We start from the raw sequence: 23650 nt of genomic DNA, 5'->3' as shown, positions 1-23650 counted from the left end.
TTCAATTTTGCAGCAAATAGATATTGTGTGAGCAATAATAGGACCAAAGTGGAGTTTACATCGTTTAAGGGATTTATCAGTGAATGTCACCTCTTCAAAGACAATAGGAGACACCATATTTCTCTCTATACTCAGCCAGGGGGCAGAATAATCTTATCTAAACCAATTTAGGATGGGGCAAAATGCTAGTGCCTGGAAATACAATTTAAAGTATTCTTTCCCTCTTTGTAAATGTGTTAATTTATATAAATTAATCCGGGATCATTTACCTTGCCATATAAATGTTTAAACCACACTATGAATTTTATCCCTATAGCCAGAAGGGTAAGCCATGGGAAGCATTGAAATAAAGAAATTCAGCCGTGGCAATATATTCATTTTGACAATAGATATTCTGGCGGTTAAAGCAATTGGGATATTATTTCATCAACTGACTTTGGATTGAATTGATTTGAGCGTTCTGTTAACATTTCCGGCAATGGTTTTATCTAAGGAAGGAACTTTAGCTACTCCCAAATATTTAAAATGGGAAAAGATTGGAGATGGAGTCCTCCATTAGGGTCTTGAGAGGCAGTAGGGCTGATTTGGTTAGATTAATTTATCTGAATTTATGTATGATCTTTAATGCGTTTGAGAGCGATTGAGATACATTGTCTAGATACAGTAAAATATTGTCTGCGTATAATGAGATGAAGTGATCAGTAGATTTGAGGGAAATTGGTGTTATTTCCTTAGATTGACGAATTGCCTGTGCCAGGGATTCAATGGATAATAAGAATAGCAAAGGCGAAATTGGATCACCTTGTCTGCTGCTTCTAATTATTCTGAATGGAGCAGAGCAGATATTGCTTTTTATGGCTGAGGGATTGGCATATAGTATTTTAATCATAGTATTTTAATCATATTAATGAAATTGGAGCCAATTCCCATATGTTCCAAGACAGACCAGTGATATGACCATTCTAGTCTATCAAAAGGCTTTTTCTGCATCGAGAGATAATACAGCCCAAGGAGCTGTTTCTGATGAAGCATCTAATATATGTAATAGTCGACGGAGGTTATCCGAGGATAAACGCTTTTTAACAAACCCGCTTTGGTCCGCGTGGACCAATTTGGGTAAGTAAGATTTGAGACAACAATATTTTAGAAAACTGTTTCATATCCGTGTTTATCAAAGGTAGGGGGAGATGGTGAGAATACTGGTTGGCATCCTTACCTTTTTTTAATAAAAGCGAAATTAGTGCTGTATTCACATATCTCCCTAATTAACTTTCGTGAACAGCTGTATTAATCATTTCGAGCAATAGTGGACCTAATTGATTCAAAAATGATACCGTCCCATCCAGGTTTTTTGCCTTTATTTATGCTATACAATGCCCTTTTGAGTTCATTGAGAGAGATTTAGGCTCCCAGCAAGGTGGCTTCCTCTTGAGAAAAGAGGAGGTCTTCATTCTTTTAAAAAGGACTGGTTTGGATTTACAATCAGAGGTGTACAGTTCTTTATAGAAGCGGGAGAATCTTTGATTGATTCATTTTGGGTTCTGATGGTAATTCCCCTGTTTCAGATTCAATAGTTGCTGTTACTAAGATTCTAAAGAACACACCGACTCACAGACACACACACACACACACACACACACACAATGTGACATGCAGCATGTTCTTGTGTTCTTTTCACACACTATTAAAAAGCTGTTCTAATAGAACAAATAAAATCCATCCTCAAATTAACTAATTCCACATCATAATATGAACACATTACTGGGACATCTGTTTCTGTCCCCTTTGACCAAAAAATCAGCGGTCAAAAAGCCAAAAGTAACAACTGTACCAAAACTCCCCAAGATATCTTATTTCACCAAACACACGCTGTGGCTAGCTGCCACCTGCAAGACAACTTAATGTTATGTGAATTAACACTGGGAGTAGTGTTAGGGGTTAACAGTTAGTCAAGCATGGCACGCTCTGACAAATAGACCCATTTACTGACATGGTATGAGGGATGCATTCTAATACGGACAAACTGAGAGAAAAGCATGGGCCCTTATTGACTGATCAGACCAAAGAGAGTAATGGGATGGAAAGTTCAATCCTGGATGAGTGAACGTGCAGTTGGATCGTACAAACAGCACCTTTACATGCCCAATCGTGTGCTTCGGTCTAGAACAGGGGACTAACGCTCACTTGCAGCCAATCGATTGGCTGAGCACGCTTTGATAGGTTTAGCTTGTTGTGCCGGCAGCAGTACTTTCCTGTTGAATACTTAGCTATCTCCCTTGACACCCTGTTTCTGTTCAGGCTTCACTTGTGAGCTACATTGAGATGAACCGAAGGCCTGTGTGATGGGGTCATTTACGTGGAAGGGGGACATCAATGTTTTAAACGTTTTTGAGCCTGTTTAAATGGTGGCAAACGCTTTTACGCCTTAAAAAGTCCCTTATTAAACATTTTCATGAGTTGTTTATGTAACACCAAAAAGCACAAGAAATTGTCACAATGTTGCAATTACTGTAGTGTAGGTTGTGATGAGATGGACTTTACAAAAACTTTTTCAAAGCATAAGCTTCGGTGCCAACACAACATTTCAGCAACTTCATAGGCTACAACTTTGTCCAACATCGGTACTATTGAAAAATGTTGAGCGACAACCTTGTAACAACCCTCTGATCACCTCCAATGTGACATCGTGACTGCCTACTGGATGCATTCCTAGCAATGTTGTGTTGGCAGAGAAACAGCGTTAAAACATTTGGGAATCTGTCTCCCATAAAAAGGTATAGGCCTGTCCAAGTCATTGAGGATTTGGACAGATGCATCACACTATTTTAAATGAAGAATTTAAATGAAGAATAAATCCGTCATAACAGTAGCAAAACTTTTAAGCGTGTAGGTTTTTTAAATCGTTCCAAATATTTCATGAGGCACCTATATTGAACAATGTTTTAACGGTTGGGCGTCACTCAGCTCAGAGCAAGTCTGTGCCTACACATGCTTTTAGTAACAATGGGAATACATGCTTTTAGCACTGTGTTTATCCTACCATTTTGTATAATCAAACCAATTATCTCTTGATCCTAGAGCTTTCAGAAATAGAAATTCACTATAATTGTCAATTTCTTTCCATTCGGTATGTAATTGTACAGTTGTACAATTACATACTGCAGGTAAACCCACGCTCAACATGAATTCATTCATATATGTCTATTCATGTACTGTATTTCTCCATCTTCCCGACCACCCCCTTCCATATTGTGGAACTCGATATTGTACAAACATATATTTGTTTTGGTAAATTAATTTTCAGTCCCCTCGTACACAACACAGTAGAATGAACATTGCAATATGTTCACTGAGGAAATTGTCCAGTGTTAAGAGATGCTAACTCAGTTCAAACCCTTGAACAATGCTCTTCAACTGAATTGCCCCTTTGAAATAGCTGGCGGCTAAAAGAGATAATGTGACATGGAAGCTGTCTACCTAGTTTTCCCCTGTAGTCATATGCTCTGCAATGCAGTGGTGTAAGAATACAGTTGACAACCTTCTTGTGATTTCTGAGTAGGTGTCCTTTCTAGGTATTTATTAATATTCTTAATGTTAAAGTCTTTCTCAATACAAAAATGCCACAAATGATTAATGATGACACACACTGGCGAGAACTAATCATGTTTCTCTTTTCTGCCAAAGCCAATCTTTTCAGGTTTTAATTTAGACAATGTGGAGGAATTAATTACAGTTGTTAGGGATTGAGATCTAGCAGGTTAAATGACGCGGGCCTGCCACCGTGAATATATTACTCTTTGTTTCTATGACAACAGGTATGCTAGTAAAAATACATAGTCTTTCCTGCTAGCGTAAAGGTTCATGTTAATGCTTTTTCTCGAGTGCAGACACCTTTCCTGTTTTACCCACTTTCTACATATGTCGCTTGTGGTAACACAATATGTTACTGGTGCGACTTTCAAGGAACAAATCCAAGCAGGACGACGTGTAGCGAGTGAGTCGTGTTGTGTGTCGTGTCATGTAAAGTTTTTGCATTGCTTAGTGTGCTGTTTATTCAGACTTGCATCATCTTGTTCTCGCGCGTGGGTCCTCTGGGGCATCTTAACTCACCACGGTGAGATGAGCTGAGATGATCTGAGAGCTTCCAAACTGTTGTTTACTACACTCCCGACTTTCCCCAAGGACTCAGAGCCGCTGTTACGGAAAACATCAGATGGGCCGGGACTTGCATCCTGGGTTTATGGAACAAATGGAGATGGCAAATGGGATATTGTTCGAAAAAAGACGCATTGTATATCTGAGAGAGTGCCGTGAATAACATACTTTGGGGGCATGCTTATGAATGTGAATGGGAGCGATTCAGTTAGATTCAGCTTTGTAATGGGTTTGAAGGCTTCAGATTCAGAAATGCATCACAAAGAGAGTAAGATGGCGCATACCGAAGAGGTAAATGCTTCTGGTAGCCACAAGGCACTAGATATTTATGCATCATAATGATTTAGCAGAGTATGATGCAAGGAGTGGTGCACAGGGACGTTATTGAGTTTTCCATCCTAAATGCTTTCGTGTTTGAACCCCTGCAATGTCATTCTGGTCATGTCTGCTGAGTCCATGTAACTCTTTAGAGTTAAACATGATCTGCATCTCATTATGAATACACAGAAGGGCGTTGCCCTTCAAACGATGTACACGGGTCAACATATGTTCAAATCAACTTTTAATTTATTTGTCACATGCTTCATAAACAACAGGTGTAGACTAACAGTGAAATGCTTACTAGACCATCAGACTGAGCACATGGGCTGAATAAATCTGGCACCCACTGTATCCCAGTGTGTCACGGTTCAGACAGACGACAAGAGGACCACAATTGCGTCACACCAGAAAGTTTATTTAAACTTAAGGGGAAAGGGATGTAGGGAGTGAGTGAAGGCTCCAGGGGTTATCCCGTCCGATGTGCTGGGTCTGTGCCTCCCCCCAGTGGCAGCGATGCGTCCGATGACGCCGGTGGTTGGTGGTCCAGAAGTCCTGGGGGGGGGGGAGGAAACACAGACACAACGGGGCGGAATGAAACCAGGCAGCAGTACAGTTCAAGGGAAATCCAAAATACGTAGTAGCAAGGCAGAAGGCTGGTCAGAGTTACCGGGATTGAAGAGTAGTCAGGAGTCGTAATGGCAGAAGCAGGTCTGGATCTCCTGAGGCAGAAGAGTATCCAAAAACCAGGCAGGTCCGGGGGTCACAAAACCAGGGTGAGCCAGAAGCGCGAGCAAACAGGTTCCGGGTGTGAGCTTTGCAGAGCTTTGCAGACGATCTGACACAGGAGAGCTGAAAGACAGGGCTATAAATACTGGGAGAGGTTAGTGGGTAATGCAGCGCAGCTGGCAGAGTAATTAGAGCCGAGCAGAGCAGGGACAGGTGGAGCTAGTTAGGCTGAGTAGAGAGAGAGTGGTGAGCAGAGTGGAAACAACTTAAGGTGGTAACCCAGTGGAGTGAGAGGGCTCATGACAGAACCCCCCCCCCAAGGGACGGCCCCAGAAGTCCCAAGAGCAACACCACGCCGGGCGGGAGGAGGGGAGCCGGAGGAGGGCTAGAACTCCTCCGAACGGTCCGAGCGAACGTCCTCATCCTCGGAGGAAGCCGGAGGGCCGTGGTCGGGAGATGGGACAGGTCCCGAGACAGGATCAGGCACAGGACAGGAAGCCGAGCGGGCAGGAATAGGAGGTGTCAAACGGAGGTTCTCCAGTCCCAGTTGGCGTGCCAGCTTGATGTCCATTATGTTGGCTTCGGCGCCAGAATCCACCAGAGCAGCCAGGGTGTGAGTTGAGTCAGGGAGGCGGAGGTGAACTTGCAGCAGGGGGTTTGCGGTCGGAGGACTGGATGGTCATTGAACTCAACCGGACTCCCCCTATGCCCGGTGAGCTTCGGCCCTTTAAAGGGCAGGTTACCACACGATGTCCATCACCTCCACAATAGAGGCAGAGGTTTGAGGTGAAGCGTCGCTGGCGCTCTGCAGGAGTGAGAGAGGCTCGCCCAATCTCCATAGGCTCAGACTGATCAAGCTGAACTGGGTGAGTGGCAGTAGATGACAGGAGCCCAGTCGGATCTCTCCGAATGCCGGTAGTAGGTGGACCTTGGCGCCCCCCTCTCACGACGACGGGTCTGTATCCCTCTGTCGATCCTGACAGTCAGTGCGATGGCTTCATCAAGAGTGGAAGGCAGTTCATGGGAGACCAACTCGTCCTTGATATAGTCAGCCAAACTATGGAAGAACGCGTCCACCAACGATGGTGTGTTCCAAGAACTTCGTCTAGCCAGGGTTCGGAAGTCGATGGAATGGTCTGCGACTGTACGTCTGCCTTGTCGAATACTGAACAGTTCACGAGACGCCTCTGCGGTTGGTGAATCCAGGTCAAACACCTTCAGCATCTCCTCGGCAAACCGGTCGAAGGTTGCACATGCGGGGGTTTGACGTTCGAACTCTGCTGTTCCCCAGAGTCGAGCTCGGCCCGTCAGGTGAGTGATGGCATACCCAACCTTAGCCCCTCCGTGGCGAAGGTCCTTGGCTGCAAGGAGAACTGAAGTCGGCAGCTAGTCAGGAATGGCCGGACCTGGGTAGAATCGCCGTTGAACCGCTCGGGGTTTCCAATCTTGGGTTCCGGAGCAGCGGCTGCAATGACCGGGGCAGGTAACTCGGGGGCAGGGCTGGTGGGCAGACTGGCTGGGGTCAGGTTGGTGAGGAGTTGAATGATCATGGCGAGTTGTTGTTGCTGCTGCTGGGACTGCTGCTGGTGCTGCTGGAACTGCTGATGCTGTTGGTAGCCGGCCTGAAGCAGAGAGGTGATGTCGCCGCTCATGCGGCCTAGCTCTCTCTCAGTGTGTTCCAGGCGTAGCATGGCGGTGGGTTGCTCAGGTTCTTCGGTTTCCATGTCGGGGGAAGTGTGCGCTGAGTCCATAATGGTCAGATCGTACTGTCACGGTTCAGACAGACGACAAGAGGACCACAATTGCGTCACACCAGAAAGTTTATTTAAACTTAAGGGGAAAGGGATGTAGGGAGTGAGTGAAGGCTCCAGGGGTTATCCCGTCCGATGTGCTGGGTCTGTGCCTCCCCCAGTGGCAGCGATGCGTCCGATGACGCCGGTGGTTGGTGGTCCAGAAGTCCTGGGGGGAGGAAACACAGACACAACGGGGCGGAATGAAACCAGGCAGCAGTACAGTTCAAGGGAAATCCAAAATACGTAGTAGCAAGGCAGAAGGCTGGTCAGAGTTACCGGGATTGAAGAGTAGTCAGGAGTCGTAATGGCAGAAGCAGGTCTGGATCTCCTGAGGCAGAAGAGTATCCAAAAACCAGGCAGGTCCGGGGTCACAAAACCAGGGTGAGCCAGAAGCGCGAGCAAACAGGTTCCGGGTGTGAGCTTTGCAGAGCTTTGCAGACGATCTGACACAGGAGAGCTGAAAGACAGGGCTATAAATACTGGGAGAGGTTAGTGGGTAATGCAGCGCAGCTGGCAGAGTAATTAGAGCCGAGCAGAGCAGGGACAGGTGGAGCTAGTTAGGCTGAGTAGAGAGAGAGTGGTGAGCAGAGTGGAAACAACTTAAGGTGGTAACCCAGTGGAGTGAGAGGGCTCATGACACAGTGAGCATTACTTATTTTTCCCTGGTTCAGCATATTGTTCACCTGACAGTCTTTTCCACTATTGTTGATGCCTTCAAATCAAAGCAATTCCCTGTGACCGGTGACGTTTCTTTATAAACTATCCATGCATTTAGATATAGCCATTCATCTATGCAACTGTATCTGTCCATCTGTCTTTCTGAAAATCATCCTCATTGCTATACAATACAGTTATGAATAATTCGTTAACATTTTCCAAGTGAAAGTTCCAAAGAAAATCGTTTTTTCATCGGATAAAGCCAGCCACAATTAGAAATTCAGTAACTCTAACTAGCACCCAGAATCGGATACTCCTTCCCTCTGCCTCCCGTCGCACGCGTTTCCCTTTGAAACGGCTAGTCATCAATAAACAAATCATTGCGCAGAATTATTCATTTGTCTTTGATGTCACTGGATCACCCAGAGAATGGGCGTGCATACCAATAAACAACTCCCTCTGCCCTTCTACGACCCCGTCGGTGGCGTTTGGGCACCTTGCTGTGCAACACAAAGTCACATTGAATAATCATAATGCCGCCGCACCGAGGGGGACTAATAAATCACAGCGAACCATAGCCATTGATTGGCTCGAATCAGGCCACAATGTACACACTTGTATTGTTTAAATCCTCCCTGACAGATAGGGGATAATACACCCACGGGGAGTTGCTACCAGGGTGACAAAGCCTCGTTACGAGTGGTTTGTTTGTTATTGTATTCAGGGTCCCTGCCAACGGTTTGCCTCATCGACCAATGAGAGTAGAGTGTTTTTATTTTCCTCTATAGTGGGTTTGTTTAGTAGAACACCATGTGCACCTCGTGGGGCAAATGCATTGGTAATTGTAAAGAAGGCATCTGAGGCACTGAAGCATCGTACCATCATGATGCACCACTCATTATTTAGTGGCCAATACTAAAGCTGTGGTGAGCTCAGACTCAAAGATGATTACAGAGAAGAGTATGGCAGCCCCTTGTTTATACTTTCATCCTAATGTATATTTCATGTTATATAGCTCACTACAGCAGTGGATTGATAAATATTACAATTTCAAAATAGTGGGGGGTTTGTATAAAGTAGGACAGCGCTCACACTAGAGTCAGAAAGTTGTGTATCTTAATTTTTCTTCTTACTTTATGCACAATGCTTTTACCTTATGTGGTGAAATGGTGCCCTAATGATTATGGTGATAGACAACCCAAAAACAACATCAATAGACCTCCAGCAGATAAATTATCCTTACTGGGTGAATGTTCCCAGTTCAATATATCATTTCAGTGGCCATCATTAGTCTCAGTGCCAATTATACCGTGATATTCGGATGTCCCTATTCTTTTCATGGGACTTCCTATTTGTGCACACACTTGCGTGTGTTTTAACTGCAAACATGTATTACCTTTTAATGTGGCATGAACACAACCAGTCATGATGTTTTCATCTGATTGTCAAACAAATCACTTCAAAAGGTAGGCTACCTACGCACATTCGTCCACTCCAAAAATAATTCCAGCCTCCAAAAAGTGCACTGTGAAGTGTGAACCCACCATTTGATTAATGGAAGGACACATCTGTTACAAAACACCAAAAAGTGCACTGTGAAGTGTGAACCCACCATTTGATTAATGGAAGGACACATCTGTTACAAAACACCAAAAAGTACACTGTGAAGTGTGAACCCACCCTTTGATTAATGGAAGGACACATCTGTTACAAAACACCAAAAAGTGTAATGACATTCATCGATTGTCATTAGGCCTACACTCTTGTAGCCTGAATTCGCCTAATTGATGCGTCTTGCTGACAAATTGACCTTTTTTGTTTAAAAAAAGTCTGAACACCTGAAATGGAGCTGAAATACGGGATGCATCAGCTGTGTCCGTCCCGAGCTCATCACAGCTTTGTCTGTCCTGAGCTCATCGGTGCGGGAAACTGTGAGGGCCCAGTTGAAACAATGTTGCTAGAGAAAGCTCAAGACAGACAGAGTGAGATTAGTACAAAATTGCATTTGAAACAAGTAAGGAAAAGAGAGGGCAACCTGTCGTTTGAGACCCAACATATTTGATACGGATCAGAGGTTATCGTGCTCCTTGCCCTGTCAAGAATACTTACTGCTTGTGAAGGTTGACTTGTTAAACACACGATAACTCACTCTGCCTGAAAAGTAGTAGAAAATAATATAAAACACAAATATTTGCCTCATGGAATATAATATTTATTCATATTAAACCTAGACAGTTACTATAAGTAAACTTCAAAAGCTTTTCACACTCTGACTATTGTCTTATTACTTTTCTAGTTTCTGATGTTAATGTTTTTACACTCTTGTATAACCTACAGCAACATGGGATCTTAATTTGATCACCATGCTATTGCAGGAAATGCAAACTTGTAGTGTATTCGAGGTTTAAAAAGACTTCTAAAGTTTGAAATGTCCACTTTAAAATGTCAGACTTGATTTGCCCTGACTAAAAATGTATCAACCCATACAAAAAATGTATATTAATTATATTCCACACAATACTTCACATTTCCTGTTGTTGCAGGATTATTTGTCCTCGGTAAGAAACTGGTCAAATTAAGATCCCACATCTGTACTTTAAGCCAACTTTTGAACACCTTTCAAACTCTAACAAACTATCGTCCTATTACTCTAATTTTCTTCTGATATTAAACATTTATTTATTTGTGTTTTCCTTGCAGGGTTTTTGGGCCATAACAATGGCTTCCAGAGTCCTTGTGAGCACAAGTACTGTGGCCTGGGGCGTCACTGCGTGGTCAACCATGAGAGCGGTAAAGGGGAGTGCAACTGTCTGGACCACTGTAAACCACACTACAAACCGGTGTGTGGCTCGGACAACAAGCTGTATCAGAACCACTGTGAGCTGCACCGGGCCTCCTGTCTGGGTGCACAGAGAATTACTGTCATGCACAGCGAGGAATGCTTCTACAAAGGTAAGAATTACCACTCATAACTTCATAAAATGGCTGTCATGGAACCCGCAAGATCATATTATGGGGTCAAAGCAACATTGTTCAGAGATCTTCTGTGTGTTCCCTTTATGCAGGAGCAAAGTAGTTGCAGGAGATTAGTTTTATCTTCTTTATGCACTGTACTCTTGTCCCCATAGGATAACCCTTTTTTGGTTCCAGGCTAACCCTTTTTAGTTCCAGGTAGAACCCTTTTGGGTTCCATATAGAACCCTCTGTAGAAATGGTCCTACATGGAACCCAAAGGTTCTACCTGCAACTAAAAAGGAAAAAGGGTTATTCAAAGGGTTCTCCTATGGGGACAGCTGAAGAACCCTTTAAGGTTCTAGATAGCACCTTTTTTTCTAAGAGTGTAAACTAGAGCTTCGGAGGAGCAACCAGAGATCCTGCCTCATTGCAGTTCACAGAAATGCATATCTTACACAGAATGTTTTTGTTGTTAGAAATAATGGTTTTGTAAAGTGATGGAGCCATCTCTCACTTTATGAACCTGATACAACATACAGTAGCTACTTCTTGTACCCTGCTATCTCTATTAGTTTCTCAGTTGATGCAAAACATTGCTTGTTTTTATATCATGAGCAGGTGGTAATACTGTACACACCAATGCTCAGATTTCCCCAGAGAATTTGAGATGCTCTGGAACATTGATTGTACAAAGACACCAATTACTTTTCATGCGTTGTAAAAAGTTGTATTTTCCCCTTTAATGCTTCATAGGTGTTATGGTGTAGACCTGGGGTACTCAAGTACTATTTGAGAAGGTCTGGTCAGACAAATTTCCTAGGTGGCAATGGTACGGATGGACAATGTAATTTATCGGCTTACTAACAAACCGCCACCTCGCAACCCATGCAACCTCAAACTGTTCACACCCCTGTTGTTGGCGGAGAGAACATTTGCAGTTTTAAAGCTAATTTCCTGCAATTCTATGCATTCTTCTTTGTCTTATGAGTGTTTATATGATTCCAGGGGTCGAATCCCGCTTGAGTATTGACCCCGTTCTAGGTCTGGATCCGGTCCACAGTCCGCCAGTTGAGTATGTAGGGTGTAGACCATGGGGTGGGTCTCAGTAATATCATCCTTTTTCCTGAAGTGTGCACTTTTTCACTACTTTCCACAAATCTAAAAGCATTGGAGGCAAGGACTAGTGGGAGTTTCCACCATCTTACACCAGCCATTTCCTTTCAAATCAGTGAAGGGAAGTAAATAAGTGCACACTTTTGGAGGAAGGAGCGATAATTGGGACACATAACATGATTTGTTATAATATTCATGAGAGAAACATTGGTTGACCTGGATTTCTGGGAAACAGAGTTTTAATATACCATTCATTTTGCAGGATGCACAATTGCATGGTTCCTATGCAAGCGAACTGCTGCACGTCAATTGTCACACTACATGATAAGCTACACAGGAAAATAGTAATACAGTAAATGTAAAACTTGTCTTTCCCATTTTCCATCACAATTATTAGTTTTGAATTGGAAGAATAATATAATCAAAGAGGGTTTTATATTTGCAGAACAAACGACCCCATCATAGAACTGCTTATAAAAACCCTCCGTAATGAAAGTCTCATCACTTTCCTCCCATGCATGAGTCTGAGGCAATTCAGTCAGGGTAGGGCCTTGTCTACATGCATACGCAAAGGGTACCAATCCTTTTCATCCCAATCAAACAAAGACATTTGGATCAATGATCTGTCCCTGGTTGTCTGATGCTCTAATTAACTTCTCCATGTGTCCTGTCTGGTCAACCTTCCATCCTAGCCATCTGAAAATCAAGCCTCAATCAATGAGCATTCATAAGTGGGATTGTGATATTTGACCAACGTAGGTTGAATCAATACAAGACCAACATGAGCCAAATAAAAAAGTATCTCGGCCTGTAAATTGTTTCTTTTAGTTGCTCTTTGTCCGTGCCCAGAATATTTTTTTTACTGTAACTGATTTGTAATCAATTTCTTATTGGATGTGAGCAGCATAGGCACTGCTCGTAGACCTGTTGGTCCAATTAGAGCCCTCTCCTTTTTAAAATATTAATGGCCCCTTAAAAGCTTAGTTTTTCTCTCTAAAAAGAGACTGCAGTATTACTGCACTTCTCGCCACTTCCTGCTGTTCCATTAGTCTTTTCTCTGATAGGGCAAAGCTCTAATGTTTACAACATTTGTCTTTCTTCCACATTAGTGCCCGCATAGGTCTTGGCGGCAAATGACTGTAGAGGATTTGTTCATTGCAGCAGACACAAAAGTCACAGTGAAAATGGTGGTAAATAGATAATTCAGGCAAATGTGTGGTGGCGCTTACAGCTAGAATCCAGACGTAATTATAACGTGTTATGATTGGGGGTTATTAGTGGTGAAATTGAATGTGCCTAAATCGCATATGATAAAACATGTAATTCACTTATTTATAGCCTATGCAGACCCTGATTTCAATTTACCTTGAGTTAATAGGCATAAATACTTCCTTAGTGCAATCGTGATTTTCAATCAATTCAATATCACTCAAAAAAGAAATCCTCTTTGGTAGTGTCAATGTAAATGCAGACGAATTCAGGTTCAGCCATTTCTATAAAATAAAGTATAATACCTGATTACTATATGGACAATTAATAAATTGGCGAATGCCTGTATGCCCTCCCACGTTTCTGTTTCATGTCTCAGGTAGCCTGCAAAAGCCAGCATGGATAGAATGCAATAATTGACTAATATTTGGCATATTATAATAATTCTCATGTGCCAACGTATCGCTCCGGTCTGTGCCACGGTGAAACTTGCACTCCTGTAGATCTGAAATAATTGGCTGGTGAAACTTGCCTGCCAACCAGAAAAGCAAGGCGAAGCAGTTCAAGCATTCTTGAAAGTCAGGACAATCCTTGTCCTGCAAAGGAACATTATTGAAAAAAATAATTTTGCAAGCAGTAGGCAATCATTGGCAGTCATCATTTATTTGAAAAACACAATTTCCATCATCATTTGATGCAATAAAGAAAAGTCCACGCCTGTCGAACTGATAAAAATGATGTAGATCGGATACAAATATTTATCCTTGCCTCCCGAGTGGCGCAGCGGTCTAAGCATCACGGTGCTTGAGACGTCACTACAGACCTGGGTTTGATCCCAGTCTGTGTTGCAGCCGGCCGCGACCGGGAGACTCATGGCGGCGCACAATTAGCCCAGCGTCGTCCGGGTTAGGGGAGGGTTTGTCCGGCCGGGATGTACTTGTCCTATCGCGCTCTAGCGACTCCTTGTGGCGGGCCGGGCGCATGCATGCTGTTTCCTCCGACACATTGGTGCGGCTGGCTTCCGGGTTAAGCGAGCAGTGTGTCAAGAAGCAGTGCGGCTTGCCAGAGTCGTGTTTCGGAGGATGCATGGCTCTCGACCTTCGCCTCACCCGAGTCTGTCCATACAGGAGTTGCAGCGATGGGACAAGACTGTAACTACCAATTGGAAATTGGGGAGAAAAAGGGGTAAAAGTACCCCAAAAAATAATATTTCTCCTATATCTTCCATTTCTACTACACATGTCGCAAATATTTTTTGGGTGACATTGCTTTTGTCGTGACTGGCAGACATGGACCATGCACCCAGTAGAGCTGCCTTGGATAACGTCACACTAATGCCATGCTAATGTCACAGTAAGACAGGAAACAGACATCCAGGCCTCGAAAATACTTAAGTGAAGTTGCAAATGTCAGATTAAGTTGATAGAGGGACAATTAGTACAAGGGGGTTTAGGCATGTCTAGCAGCAAAAAACCTGCTAGATTCTTTTGAGTTGGTCTCATCTTAATTAGTACATGTGGAAATGGACAGCCTCTATCTGCACAGCACTCTCTCACTCTTATCTCCTAGGAAGGACAGGATAGAAAATGACAGCTGTACGTTGACTGAAGGTTCTCATTAGGCCTTTGGATAACGTATGATCCCCGTCTACTACCCCCCCTGCTGTTCGGAAACCGAGTCGGGATTGGATCTGATTGAAATATGAGTGGCGCACAAAAGCTTGTCCAATCCAAGGGGGAAGTTTTGTGGATGGAAGCAGGGCAATCTCAGCAGCAGACAATTGACACAACAGTAGACAATTAACAATGAGGCCCTGGCATTCCAGCCAAGTGCTATCTGTGCTTCAGTCACATTCATGTACCAGTGGGATCAGATTTTTTGTTTGTGTTGTTGTTTTCATGTGATAACCAATGACGTCACTCATCCGGAGAAAGAATTCAGTCATAGAACCAGCCCTATTGCTTTAATCAATGGCTATTTGGATGTTGATTAGGGATATAGCATATCAATGTGATTTCAGTGTGCCTAGAAAGACAAATACAAAGGTTTAAGATTACCCTAGGATACCTTAAGGTAATATATGCTTAATTACAATACCCTAAGGAGTATTTGGTTATGTACGTCTTGATACTGTATGTGACTATGGAATGGAGTCAATCAAACACGCATTGCGGTAACGTGCCACTGCAGAGAAAGTCCCATGTTTCCTGTGCGACAAAGATGCACTACTTTGATAAAACCAAAATACTTTAAGTTATTTGGTCTCGCCCGTGTAAGGTTGTTTTATTAATCAAATGCTATGGGTGTATTTGCATTTGTCTATAGGGGGAATGTGCATATGTCTATAGGGGGAGTATCACCTTTATAGTGCATGTTTTCATACTGTATGTGCTACAGTGTTATTGAGTATTTTATTTTATAGGATTTTCCCTCCAGGGAAATTAACAGTGAGTTAGTACTCGTGGTGCTCTCTGCATCTATTGATATTCAAGAAATCCAATTTCACCTCAACTATATGTATGCAGAGGAATCAATTAAGATTTCAGTGTTTCATCTCGCTTCAAAATCCAAAGTTAAATGTTGTTTAGAAATATAAATAGTCTCCAGCAAAAACTTCGCTGAGAATAGTTTGGGCCAACCTCCAGTCAGCTGTCAATGTTACCTGTTGCTAAGTTTGTGGTGATATGGACTGAATTCTCTGTTTATATGAAGTGTCTCAATTATGATGATTTTTTTTACTATCTCTCAACAAATTGTTTTGCTGAACTAACAAAAAAGCCCTGTCCGTCAAGTACTTTAACATATTGCAAGTCGTTTATCATACATAGTAAGTATATATATATATATTTTTAATCATAGTAAATAATCTCAAGTACTTAATCTTGGTTTGAATATCTGTATCTTTCATTCAGCAACCAATTTTGATTCTTCTGATAGAAGACATCTGTTCCACTTTTGGAGGATCACTGATTTAAATTACCATAAATGATTGGGTTTTCCGCTAAGAAGTCTTTTTTTTTAGGGGGCGACATTTTATGTAACAATTCATAAGTCCATGATGAATACAAGAGACACATCTTCATTTCCTATGTACAGTGAATGACAGATCACCTTTACAAAACGGGCAGCATCTTAATTTATTATCAGTGACTACGCGGAAAGCAAACATCTTTTGTCAACCACAACCTACAGTATCCCAATGGCCTTCACAGTGTGCCTCGCATCAAAACCCTTCCCTGTGGATGGTTCCCTGGTGGCCTGCTGTACGTCAGAAAAACATGCTCATGAAGCCATCATGGCTTATTTTCCTAGGAGACCTTCTATCTTAATGAGGTCTCTATGCTTTTCAATCCTAGTGATACAACACAGCGGGATTTGCCTGCCTAAAACCTTAGAAGTAAGACCTCAGAAGCTCTGTGCGCTCTGTCTTTTTTTAATGACTAGGCTTGACATGGATGCAATGACCTCCACATGAGACCCTGGGTGTGTCTCCCCCCCCGTAAATGCATTGTCACCGGCAGAAAGGCTCCTCATCAAATCCCGACCTGTGTATCATTACATTTTTAAGGGCTCTGGGTGTAAATCTGCATGCCAGTTTTGATGCAATTTACCTACAGTATATGTACGTGTATCTCAAGGCCCCATTTTTTAAAATGTTTGTGTGGTTGTGATGCAGTGTTTAATAGTGGCTAACAGTTCAATGCTAAAGTGCACTAACACGCAGAGGAGTCGAGATTAAACGTTCCGGCTCAATCCAGACAGATAATGAGGCTCATCTGCTGTATATCAAATTAATAATGCAGGATCAGTTTGGTGCATTTGTAACTAAGACCAGCACACACAGACACACATGAGAAAAGATAAAGATGCTAAAGTACCCTCTTGCCTTGAACTCATACAGCACAAGTATTTCTGTATGATGGTGTTACTCAAATTCTGCTTCATAAAAGCTTGCCGTCATAGTCAACCCTGCATTTGAAACAAAACCTCAACCAAATTGAAAATGAACATTTTTACTTTTGGTCTTAAAATTATTAAGAAATACAGTGAGTATTGGGACAGTGACACATTTGTTGTTGTTTTGGCTCTGTACTCCAGCACTTTGGATTTGAATTGCCAAGAGTGTGCAAAACTGTCATCAAAGCAAATGGTGGCTATTTGAATAATCTAAAATCTAAAATATATTTAGATTTGGTTAACAATGTTTTGGTTACTACATGATTCCATATGTGTTATTTCAAAGTTTTGAGGTCTTCACTATTATTCTACAATGTAGAAAATAGTAAAAATAAAGAAAAACCCTTGAATAAGTAGGTGTTCTAAAACTTTTGACTGGTAATGTAGATTCATGTGGATGCTACCATGATTACAGATAATCCTTAATGAAATATGAATAATGATGATTGACAAAGTTACAGACGTACAAATATCATACAGAGTTAAGCATGTCTTGGGGGTACGATATTTGTGCAGTGCATTTCGGTTTTAAACACTGTGCTTAAGAGAAAGACCTCTCCACTGCTCTGAGAAGCCTGGGCTTGAAGGACATTGAAGTCAGTAATCACAGTGTCATATTAGGTTAGATGAACTTAAAATGAAGTCACGTCATGATTTGTAAAAGAAAAATAGTACGGAGGCGTTAGAATTTTTACAATAGGGGACATTACACCCAAGGGTTATCAGCAATAGAGTCACTCTCTGATGTACAGTTCATAATCTGAGCATTTAGTATGTTTCAGCAAAGTCACAGGAACATCTATGACAGAATCTATGCAGTGAGTAATGGAAGGAACACCAAACGAGACACTAGCTAGACTTCTAGTATGTTCTGAATGGCTGTTAACGGGAGGAAAATCAGTAGAGGTGCAAAGTTGTACATGTAATTTAGTTGTAAAGAATATTCAGGTGAGCTTCCCAAACAGGGAAAACTTTTTGGCATGACAATAGGTTTAAAGATGAACCTAGGTAACATCAACATTGAGGGACATGGTCCCATTTCAACTCTCGGACTCTAGGATCAATATTCTGTGTGTTGGAATGGAGCTATCAAGTTCAGTATAGATGTTCTTGTCTCTTATTGCTCTTCATTTGGCTTTTTCTGAGACTCCAACAGCACATAATGATAGGCATATCACTGGATGGCATAGCCAGCCTTTCTTATTATGGCAAAATAAAGACAGATGCTGTAGGAGGACGTTGCAGATTTATTTCATAGCTTTGATGACAGGGAATGGCCCATTTGTTGAAAATGTATATAATAAGGGACATTTGTATTCAAAATGATCTCATTTTTCTTTGTGTCTAGGCCTCTGCAGTCACTTTCATGTACTGACGAGTGACCAACTACCTGTCGGTATCGGACCTGGGTCATATGCATGTCTCTAGACTGTTATTCCACTGAGTTAAAGTCTAGGAATTAGCTTGGAGACTAATATGCTTCTTTATTATAATGCTTCTTTAGGTCTCAGGTAAGGTTAGCCATCATGTGAAAGTTAGTTTAATCCACTGAACCATCTCCGCTACTCTGGCCTAGACATGCTAGTGGAGTGTAATGTTGAGTCGACAATCCATCACTTTCCCAACCATAAAGGGAGGCTAAGGGCCCTTAGACATGCACTTCCCCCTCAGTCCATGCCAAAGCCTGCCATACACTTCCAGGAAGAAGGTTACCAGCTTTGACAGAGTCAGTAGAGCACGATATCCCCTCTTTTTATAGTCTTAAAATCTTAGAAGTAAAAACTCACTGTCATGTGTTGCATCAGAAGGTAAAAAAATTCAGCAATGTTCTTTGAAAGGTAGCCTACCCACAGGCAATAGAATAACTTAATTTAGGGGAAGAGGAGTGTTTTATAAGATGATTTTTTTTTTATATGCCAGCCTATTCTTTTGGAATGTAGTTAAAGTTGTGCAAACAAAAAGTTTATCTAAGACTTGAACTTAAATAAAATCAAATCAAATGTTATTTGTCACATGCTTCGTAAACAACAGGTGTAGACTAACAGCGAAATGCGTACTTACGGGCACTTCCCAACAATGCAGAGAGAAAGAAAATAGAGAAATAATACAAAAGTAATAACACGTAATAATACAAGTAATAATAAATACACAATAAGTAACGAAAACATGGCTATATACACAGGGTACCATTACCGATGCGATGTGCAGGGGTACGAGGTAATTGAGGTAGATGTGTACATATAACTAGGAATAAAGTGACTAGGCAACAGGATAGATAATAAACAGTAGCAGCAACGTATGTGATAAGTCAAAAAAAATATTGCAAAAAGGGTCAAGGCAAATAGTCCGGGTAGCTATTTGGTTAACTATTTAACTAACTATTTAGCAGTCTTATGGCTTGGGGGGTAAAAGTTGTTCAGGGTCCTGTTTCTTCCAGACTTGGTGCATCTGTACCGCATGCTGTGCGGTAGCAGAGAGAACAGTCTATGACTTGGGTGGCTGGAGTCTGACAATTTTTAGGGCCTTCCTCTGAAACCGCCTGGTATAAAGGTCCTGGATGGCAGGGAGCTCAGCCCCAGTGATGTACTGGGCCGTACGCACTACCCTCTGTATCGCCTTGCGGTCGGATGCCAAGCAGTTGCCATACCGAGCGGTGATGCAGCCAGTCAAGATGCTCTCAATGGTGCAGCTGTATAACTTTTTGAGGATCTGAGGGCCCATACCAAATCTTTTCAGCCTCCTGAGGGGGAAAAGGCATTGTCGTGCCCTCTTCACGACTGTGTCGGTGTGTGTGGACCATGATAGATCCTCAGTGATGTGGACACCGAGCAAATTGACACTCTCGACCCGCTCCACTACAGCCTGTCAATGTGAATGGGGGCGTGCTCGGCCCTCCTGTAGTCCACGATCAGCTCCTTTGTCTTGCTGACATTGAGGGAGAGGTTGTTGTCCTGGCACCACACTGCCAGGTCTCTGACCTCCTCCCTAAAGGGTGTCTTATCGTCGTTGGTGATCAGGCCTATCACCGTTGTGTCGTAAGGAAAATGTAATGATAGTGTTGGAGTTGTGGGTGAACAGGGAGCACAGAAGGGGACTAAGCATTCACCCCTGAGGGTCCCCTGTGTTGAGGGTCAGCATGTCGGATTTGTTGTTACCTACCCTCACCACCTGGGGCGGTACTTCAGGAAGTCCAGGATCCAGTTGCAGAGGGAGGTGTTCAGTCCCAGGGTCCTTAGCTTAGTGATGAGGTTGGAGGGCACTATGGTGTTGAATCCTGAGCTGTAGTCAATGAACAGCATTCTCACATATACTACCGTTCAAAAGTTTGGGGTCACTTAGAAATGTCCTTGTTTTCGAAAGAAAAGCATTTTTTTTGTCCATTAAAATAACATCAAATTGATCAGAAATACAGTGTAGACATTGTTAATGTTGTAAATGGCTATTGTAGCTGGCAACGGCTGATTTTTTATGGAATATCTAATAGGCGTACAGAGGCCCATTATCAGCAACCATCGGTCCTGTGTTCCAATGGCACGTTTTGTTTGCTAATCCAAGTTTATCATTTTAAAAGGCTAATTGATCATTAGAAAACATTTTTGCAATTATGTTAGCAACGCTGAAAACTGTTGTGCTGATTAAAGAAGCAATAAAACTGGCCTTGAGCATCTGGAGCATCAGCAATTGTGGGCTCGATTACAGGATCAAAATGGCCAGAAACAAATAACTTTCTTCTGAAACTCGTCAGTCTATTCTTGTTCTGAGAAATGAAGGCTATTCCATGCGAGAAATTGCCAAGAAACTGAAGGTCTCATACAACGCTGTGTACTACTCCCTTCACAGAACAGCGCAAACTGGCTCTAACCAGAATGGAAAGAGGAGTGGGAGGCCCCGGTGCACAACTGAGCAAGAGGACAAATACATTAGAGTGCCTAGTTTGAGAGACGGACGCCTCACAGGTCCTCAACTGGCAGCTTCATTAAATAGTACCCGCAAAACACCAGTCTCAACGTCAACAGTGAAGAGGCGACTCCGGGATGCTATTCAAACTCATTTCATGTACAGTGAGGGAAAAAAGTATTTGATCCCCTGCTGATTTTGTACGTTTGCCCACTGACAAAGAAATTATCAGTCTATAATTTTAATGGTAGGTTTATTTGAACAGTGAGAGACAGAATAACAACAACAAAATCCAGAAAAACGCATGTCAAAAATGTTATAAATTTATTTGCATTTTAATGAGGGAAATAAGTATTTGACCCCCTCTCAATCAGAAAGATTTCTGGCTCCCAGGTGTCTTTTATACAGGTAACGAGCTGAGATTAGGAGCACACTCTTAAAGGGAGTGCTCCTAATCTCAGCTTCTTACCTGTATAAAAGACACCTGTCTACAGAACAATCAATCAATCAGATTCCAAACTCTCCACCATGGCCAAGACCAAAGCGCTCTCCAAGGATGTCAGGGACAAGATTATAGACCTACAGAAGGCTGGAATGGGCTACAAGACCATCGCCAAGCAGCTTGGTGAGAAGGTGACAACAGTTGGTGCGATTATTCGCAAATGGAAGAAACACAAAATAACTGTCAATCTCCCTCTGCCTAGGGCTCCATGCAAGATCTCACCTCGTGGAGTTGCAATGATCATGAGAACGGTGAGGAATCAGCCCAGAACTACACGGGAGGATCTTGTCAATGATCTCAAGGCAGCTGGGACCATAGTCACCAAGAAAACAATTGGTAACACACTACGCCGTGAAGGACTGAAATCCTGCAGCGCCCGCAAGGTCCCCCTGCTCAAGAAAGCACATATACAGGCCCGTCTGAAGTTTGCCAATGAACATCTGAATGATTCAGAAGAGAACTGGGTGAAAGTGTTGTGGTCAGATGAGACCAAAATCGAGCTCTTTGGCATCAACTCAACTCGCCGTGTTTGGAGGAGGAGGAATGCTGCCTATGACCCCAAGAACACCATCTCCAACGTCAAACATGGAGGTGGAAACATTATGCTTTGGGGGTGTTTTTCTGCTAAGGGGACAGGACAACTTCACCGCATCAAAGGGACGATGGACGGGGCCATGTACTGTCAAATCTTGGGTGAGAACCTCCTTCTCTCAGCCAGGGCATTGAAAATGGGTCATGGATGGGTATTCCAGCATGACAATGACCCAAAACACACGGCCAAGGCAACAAAGGAGTGGCTCAAGAAGAAGCACATTAAGGTCCTGGAGTGGCCTAGCCAGTCTCCAGACCTTAATCCCATAGAAAATCTGTGGAGGGAGCTGAAGGTTCGAGTTGCCAAACGTCAGGCTCGAAACCTTAATGACTTAGAGAAGATCTACAAAGAGGAGTGGGACAAAATCCCTCCTGAGATGTGTGCAAACCTGGTGGCCAACTACAAGAAACGTCTGACCTCTGTGTTTGCCAACAAGGGTTTTGCCACCAAGTACTAAGTCATGTTTTGCAGAGGGGTCAAATACTTATTTCCCTCATTAAAATGCAAATCAATTTATAACATTTTTAACATGCTTTTTTTGGATTGTTTTGTTGTTATTCTGTCTCTCACTGTTCAAATAAACCTACCATTTAAATGATTTATTTGTCAGTGGGCAAACGTACAAAATCAGCAGGGGATCAAATACTTTTTTCCCTCACTGTATGTTTTCATGATAAAATTTTGAACGGTAGTATAGGTGTTTCACTTGTCCAGGTGGGAAAGGGCAGTGTGGAATGCAATAGAGATTGCGTCATCTGTGGATCTGTTGGGGTGGTATGCGAATTGGAGTGGGTCTAGGGTTTCTGGGATAATGGTGTTGATGTGAGCCACGGGGTGTGAGTGCCTCGTGGAGATAATCATTTAGACAGGTTACCTTGGCATTCTTGGCCACAGGGACTATTGTGGTCTGCTTGAAACATGTAGGTATTACACACTGGGTCAGAGAGAGGTTGAAAATGTCAGTGAAGAGACTCTGAGTACACGTCCTGGTAATCCATCTGCCACCCTGCAGCCTTGTGAATGTTAACCTGTTTAAAGGTCTTACATCGGCTACGGAGAGCGTGGTCACAGAGTCATCTTGAACAGCTGGGGATAAATATAGTTGTGTTGAATTGAATCGAATGAAATTGGACCGGCAGAGTTTGAGAGTTTGAAAAGCACTCAAATATTTAGTAGCAATGCTAAAAGTCCTTAAGATGTTAGGTACAGTGCTACCCAAGCTTTACTGTTCAACCAGAAGTCCTAAAGTGGGTATTTTGGAGGACTGCTGCATCAGAGTGTACCCACACTTTCACCACTTTAACCACAGGGCAATTACAGTTGTATTCCCATTTTACCCGATGTGGTAAAACACACTGCTAGATTGAGGTTGGGGGAAAAAAATGTTTTACCCCTAGCTATTCAGAACTCTACAGATCCACACATAACGAGGTGCGAGGACTCAATCAACATTTTACATTTTAGTCATTTAGCAGACGCTCTTATCCAGAGCAACTTACAGTTAGTGAACACATTTTTTTTTTTTATACTGGCCCCCCGTGGGAAACGAACCCACAACCCTGGCATTGCAAACGCCATGCTCTATCAACTGAGCTACATCCCTGCCGGCCATTCCCTCCCCTACCCTGGACGACGCTGGGCCAATTGTGCGCCGCCCCATGGGTCTCCCGGTCACGGCCGGCTGCGACAGAGCCTGGATTCGAACCAGGATCTCTAGTGGCACAGTTTGCACTGCGATGCAGTGCCTTAGACCACTGCGCCACTCAGGAGTTT

The 23650-nt window shown here is 42.8% G+C and overlaps 1 protein-coding gene across 3 annotated transcripts in view; it reads left to right on the top strand.

Moving 5' to 3' along the window:
- LOC121535497 (follistatin-related protein 5) overlaps positions 1–23650 on the top strand; it is a 208275-nt gene that overhangs the window by 78650 nt on the left and 105975 nt on the right. For all 3 annotated transcript variants that reach the window (XM_041842636.2, XM_041842645.2, XM_041842653.2), the window contains exon 4: positions 10353–10604. In XM_041842636.2, the coding sequence (XP_041698570.1) occupies positions 10353–10604 (252 nt within the window). The remainder of the gene's footprint in view (positions 1–10352; positions 10605–23650) is intronic.

This window comes from Coregonus clupeaformis, chromosome 2, assembly GCF_020615455.1.
Source record: "Coregonus clupeaformis isolate EN_2021a chromosome 2, ASM2061545v1, whole genome shotgun sequence".
Taxonomy (NCBI): Eukaryota; Metazoa; Chordata; class Actinopteri; order Salmoniformes; family Salmonidae; genus Coregonus; species Coregonus clupeaformis.
This window is presented reverse-complemented; position numbering and strand designations above follow the sequence as displayed.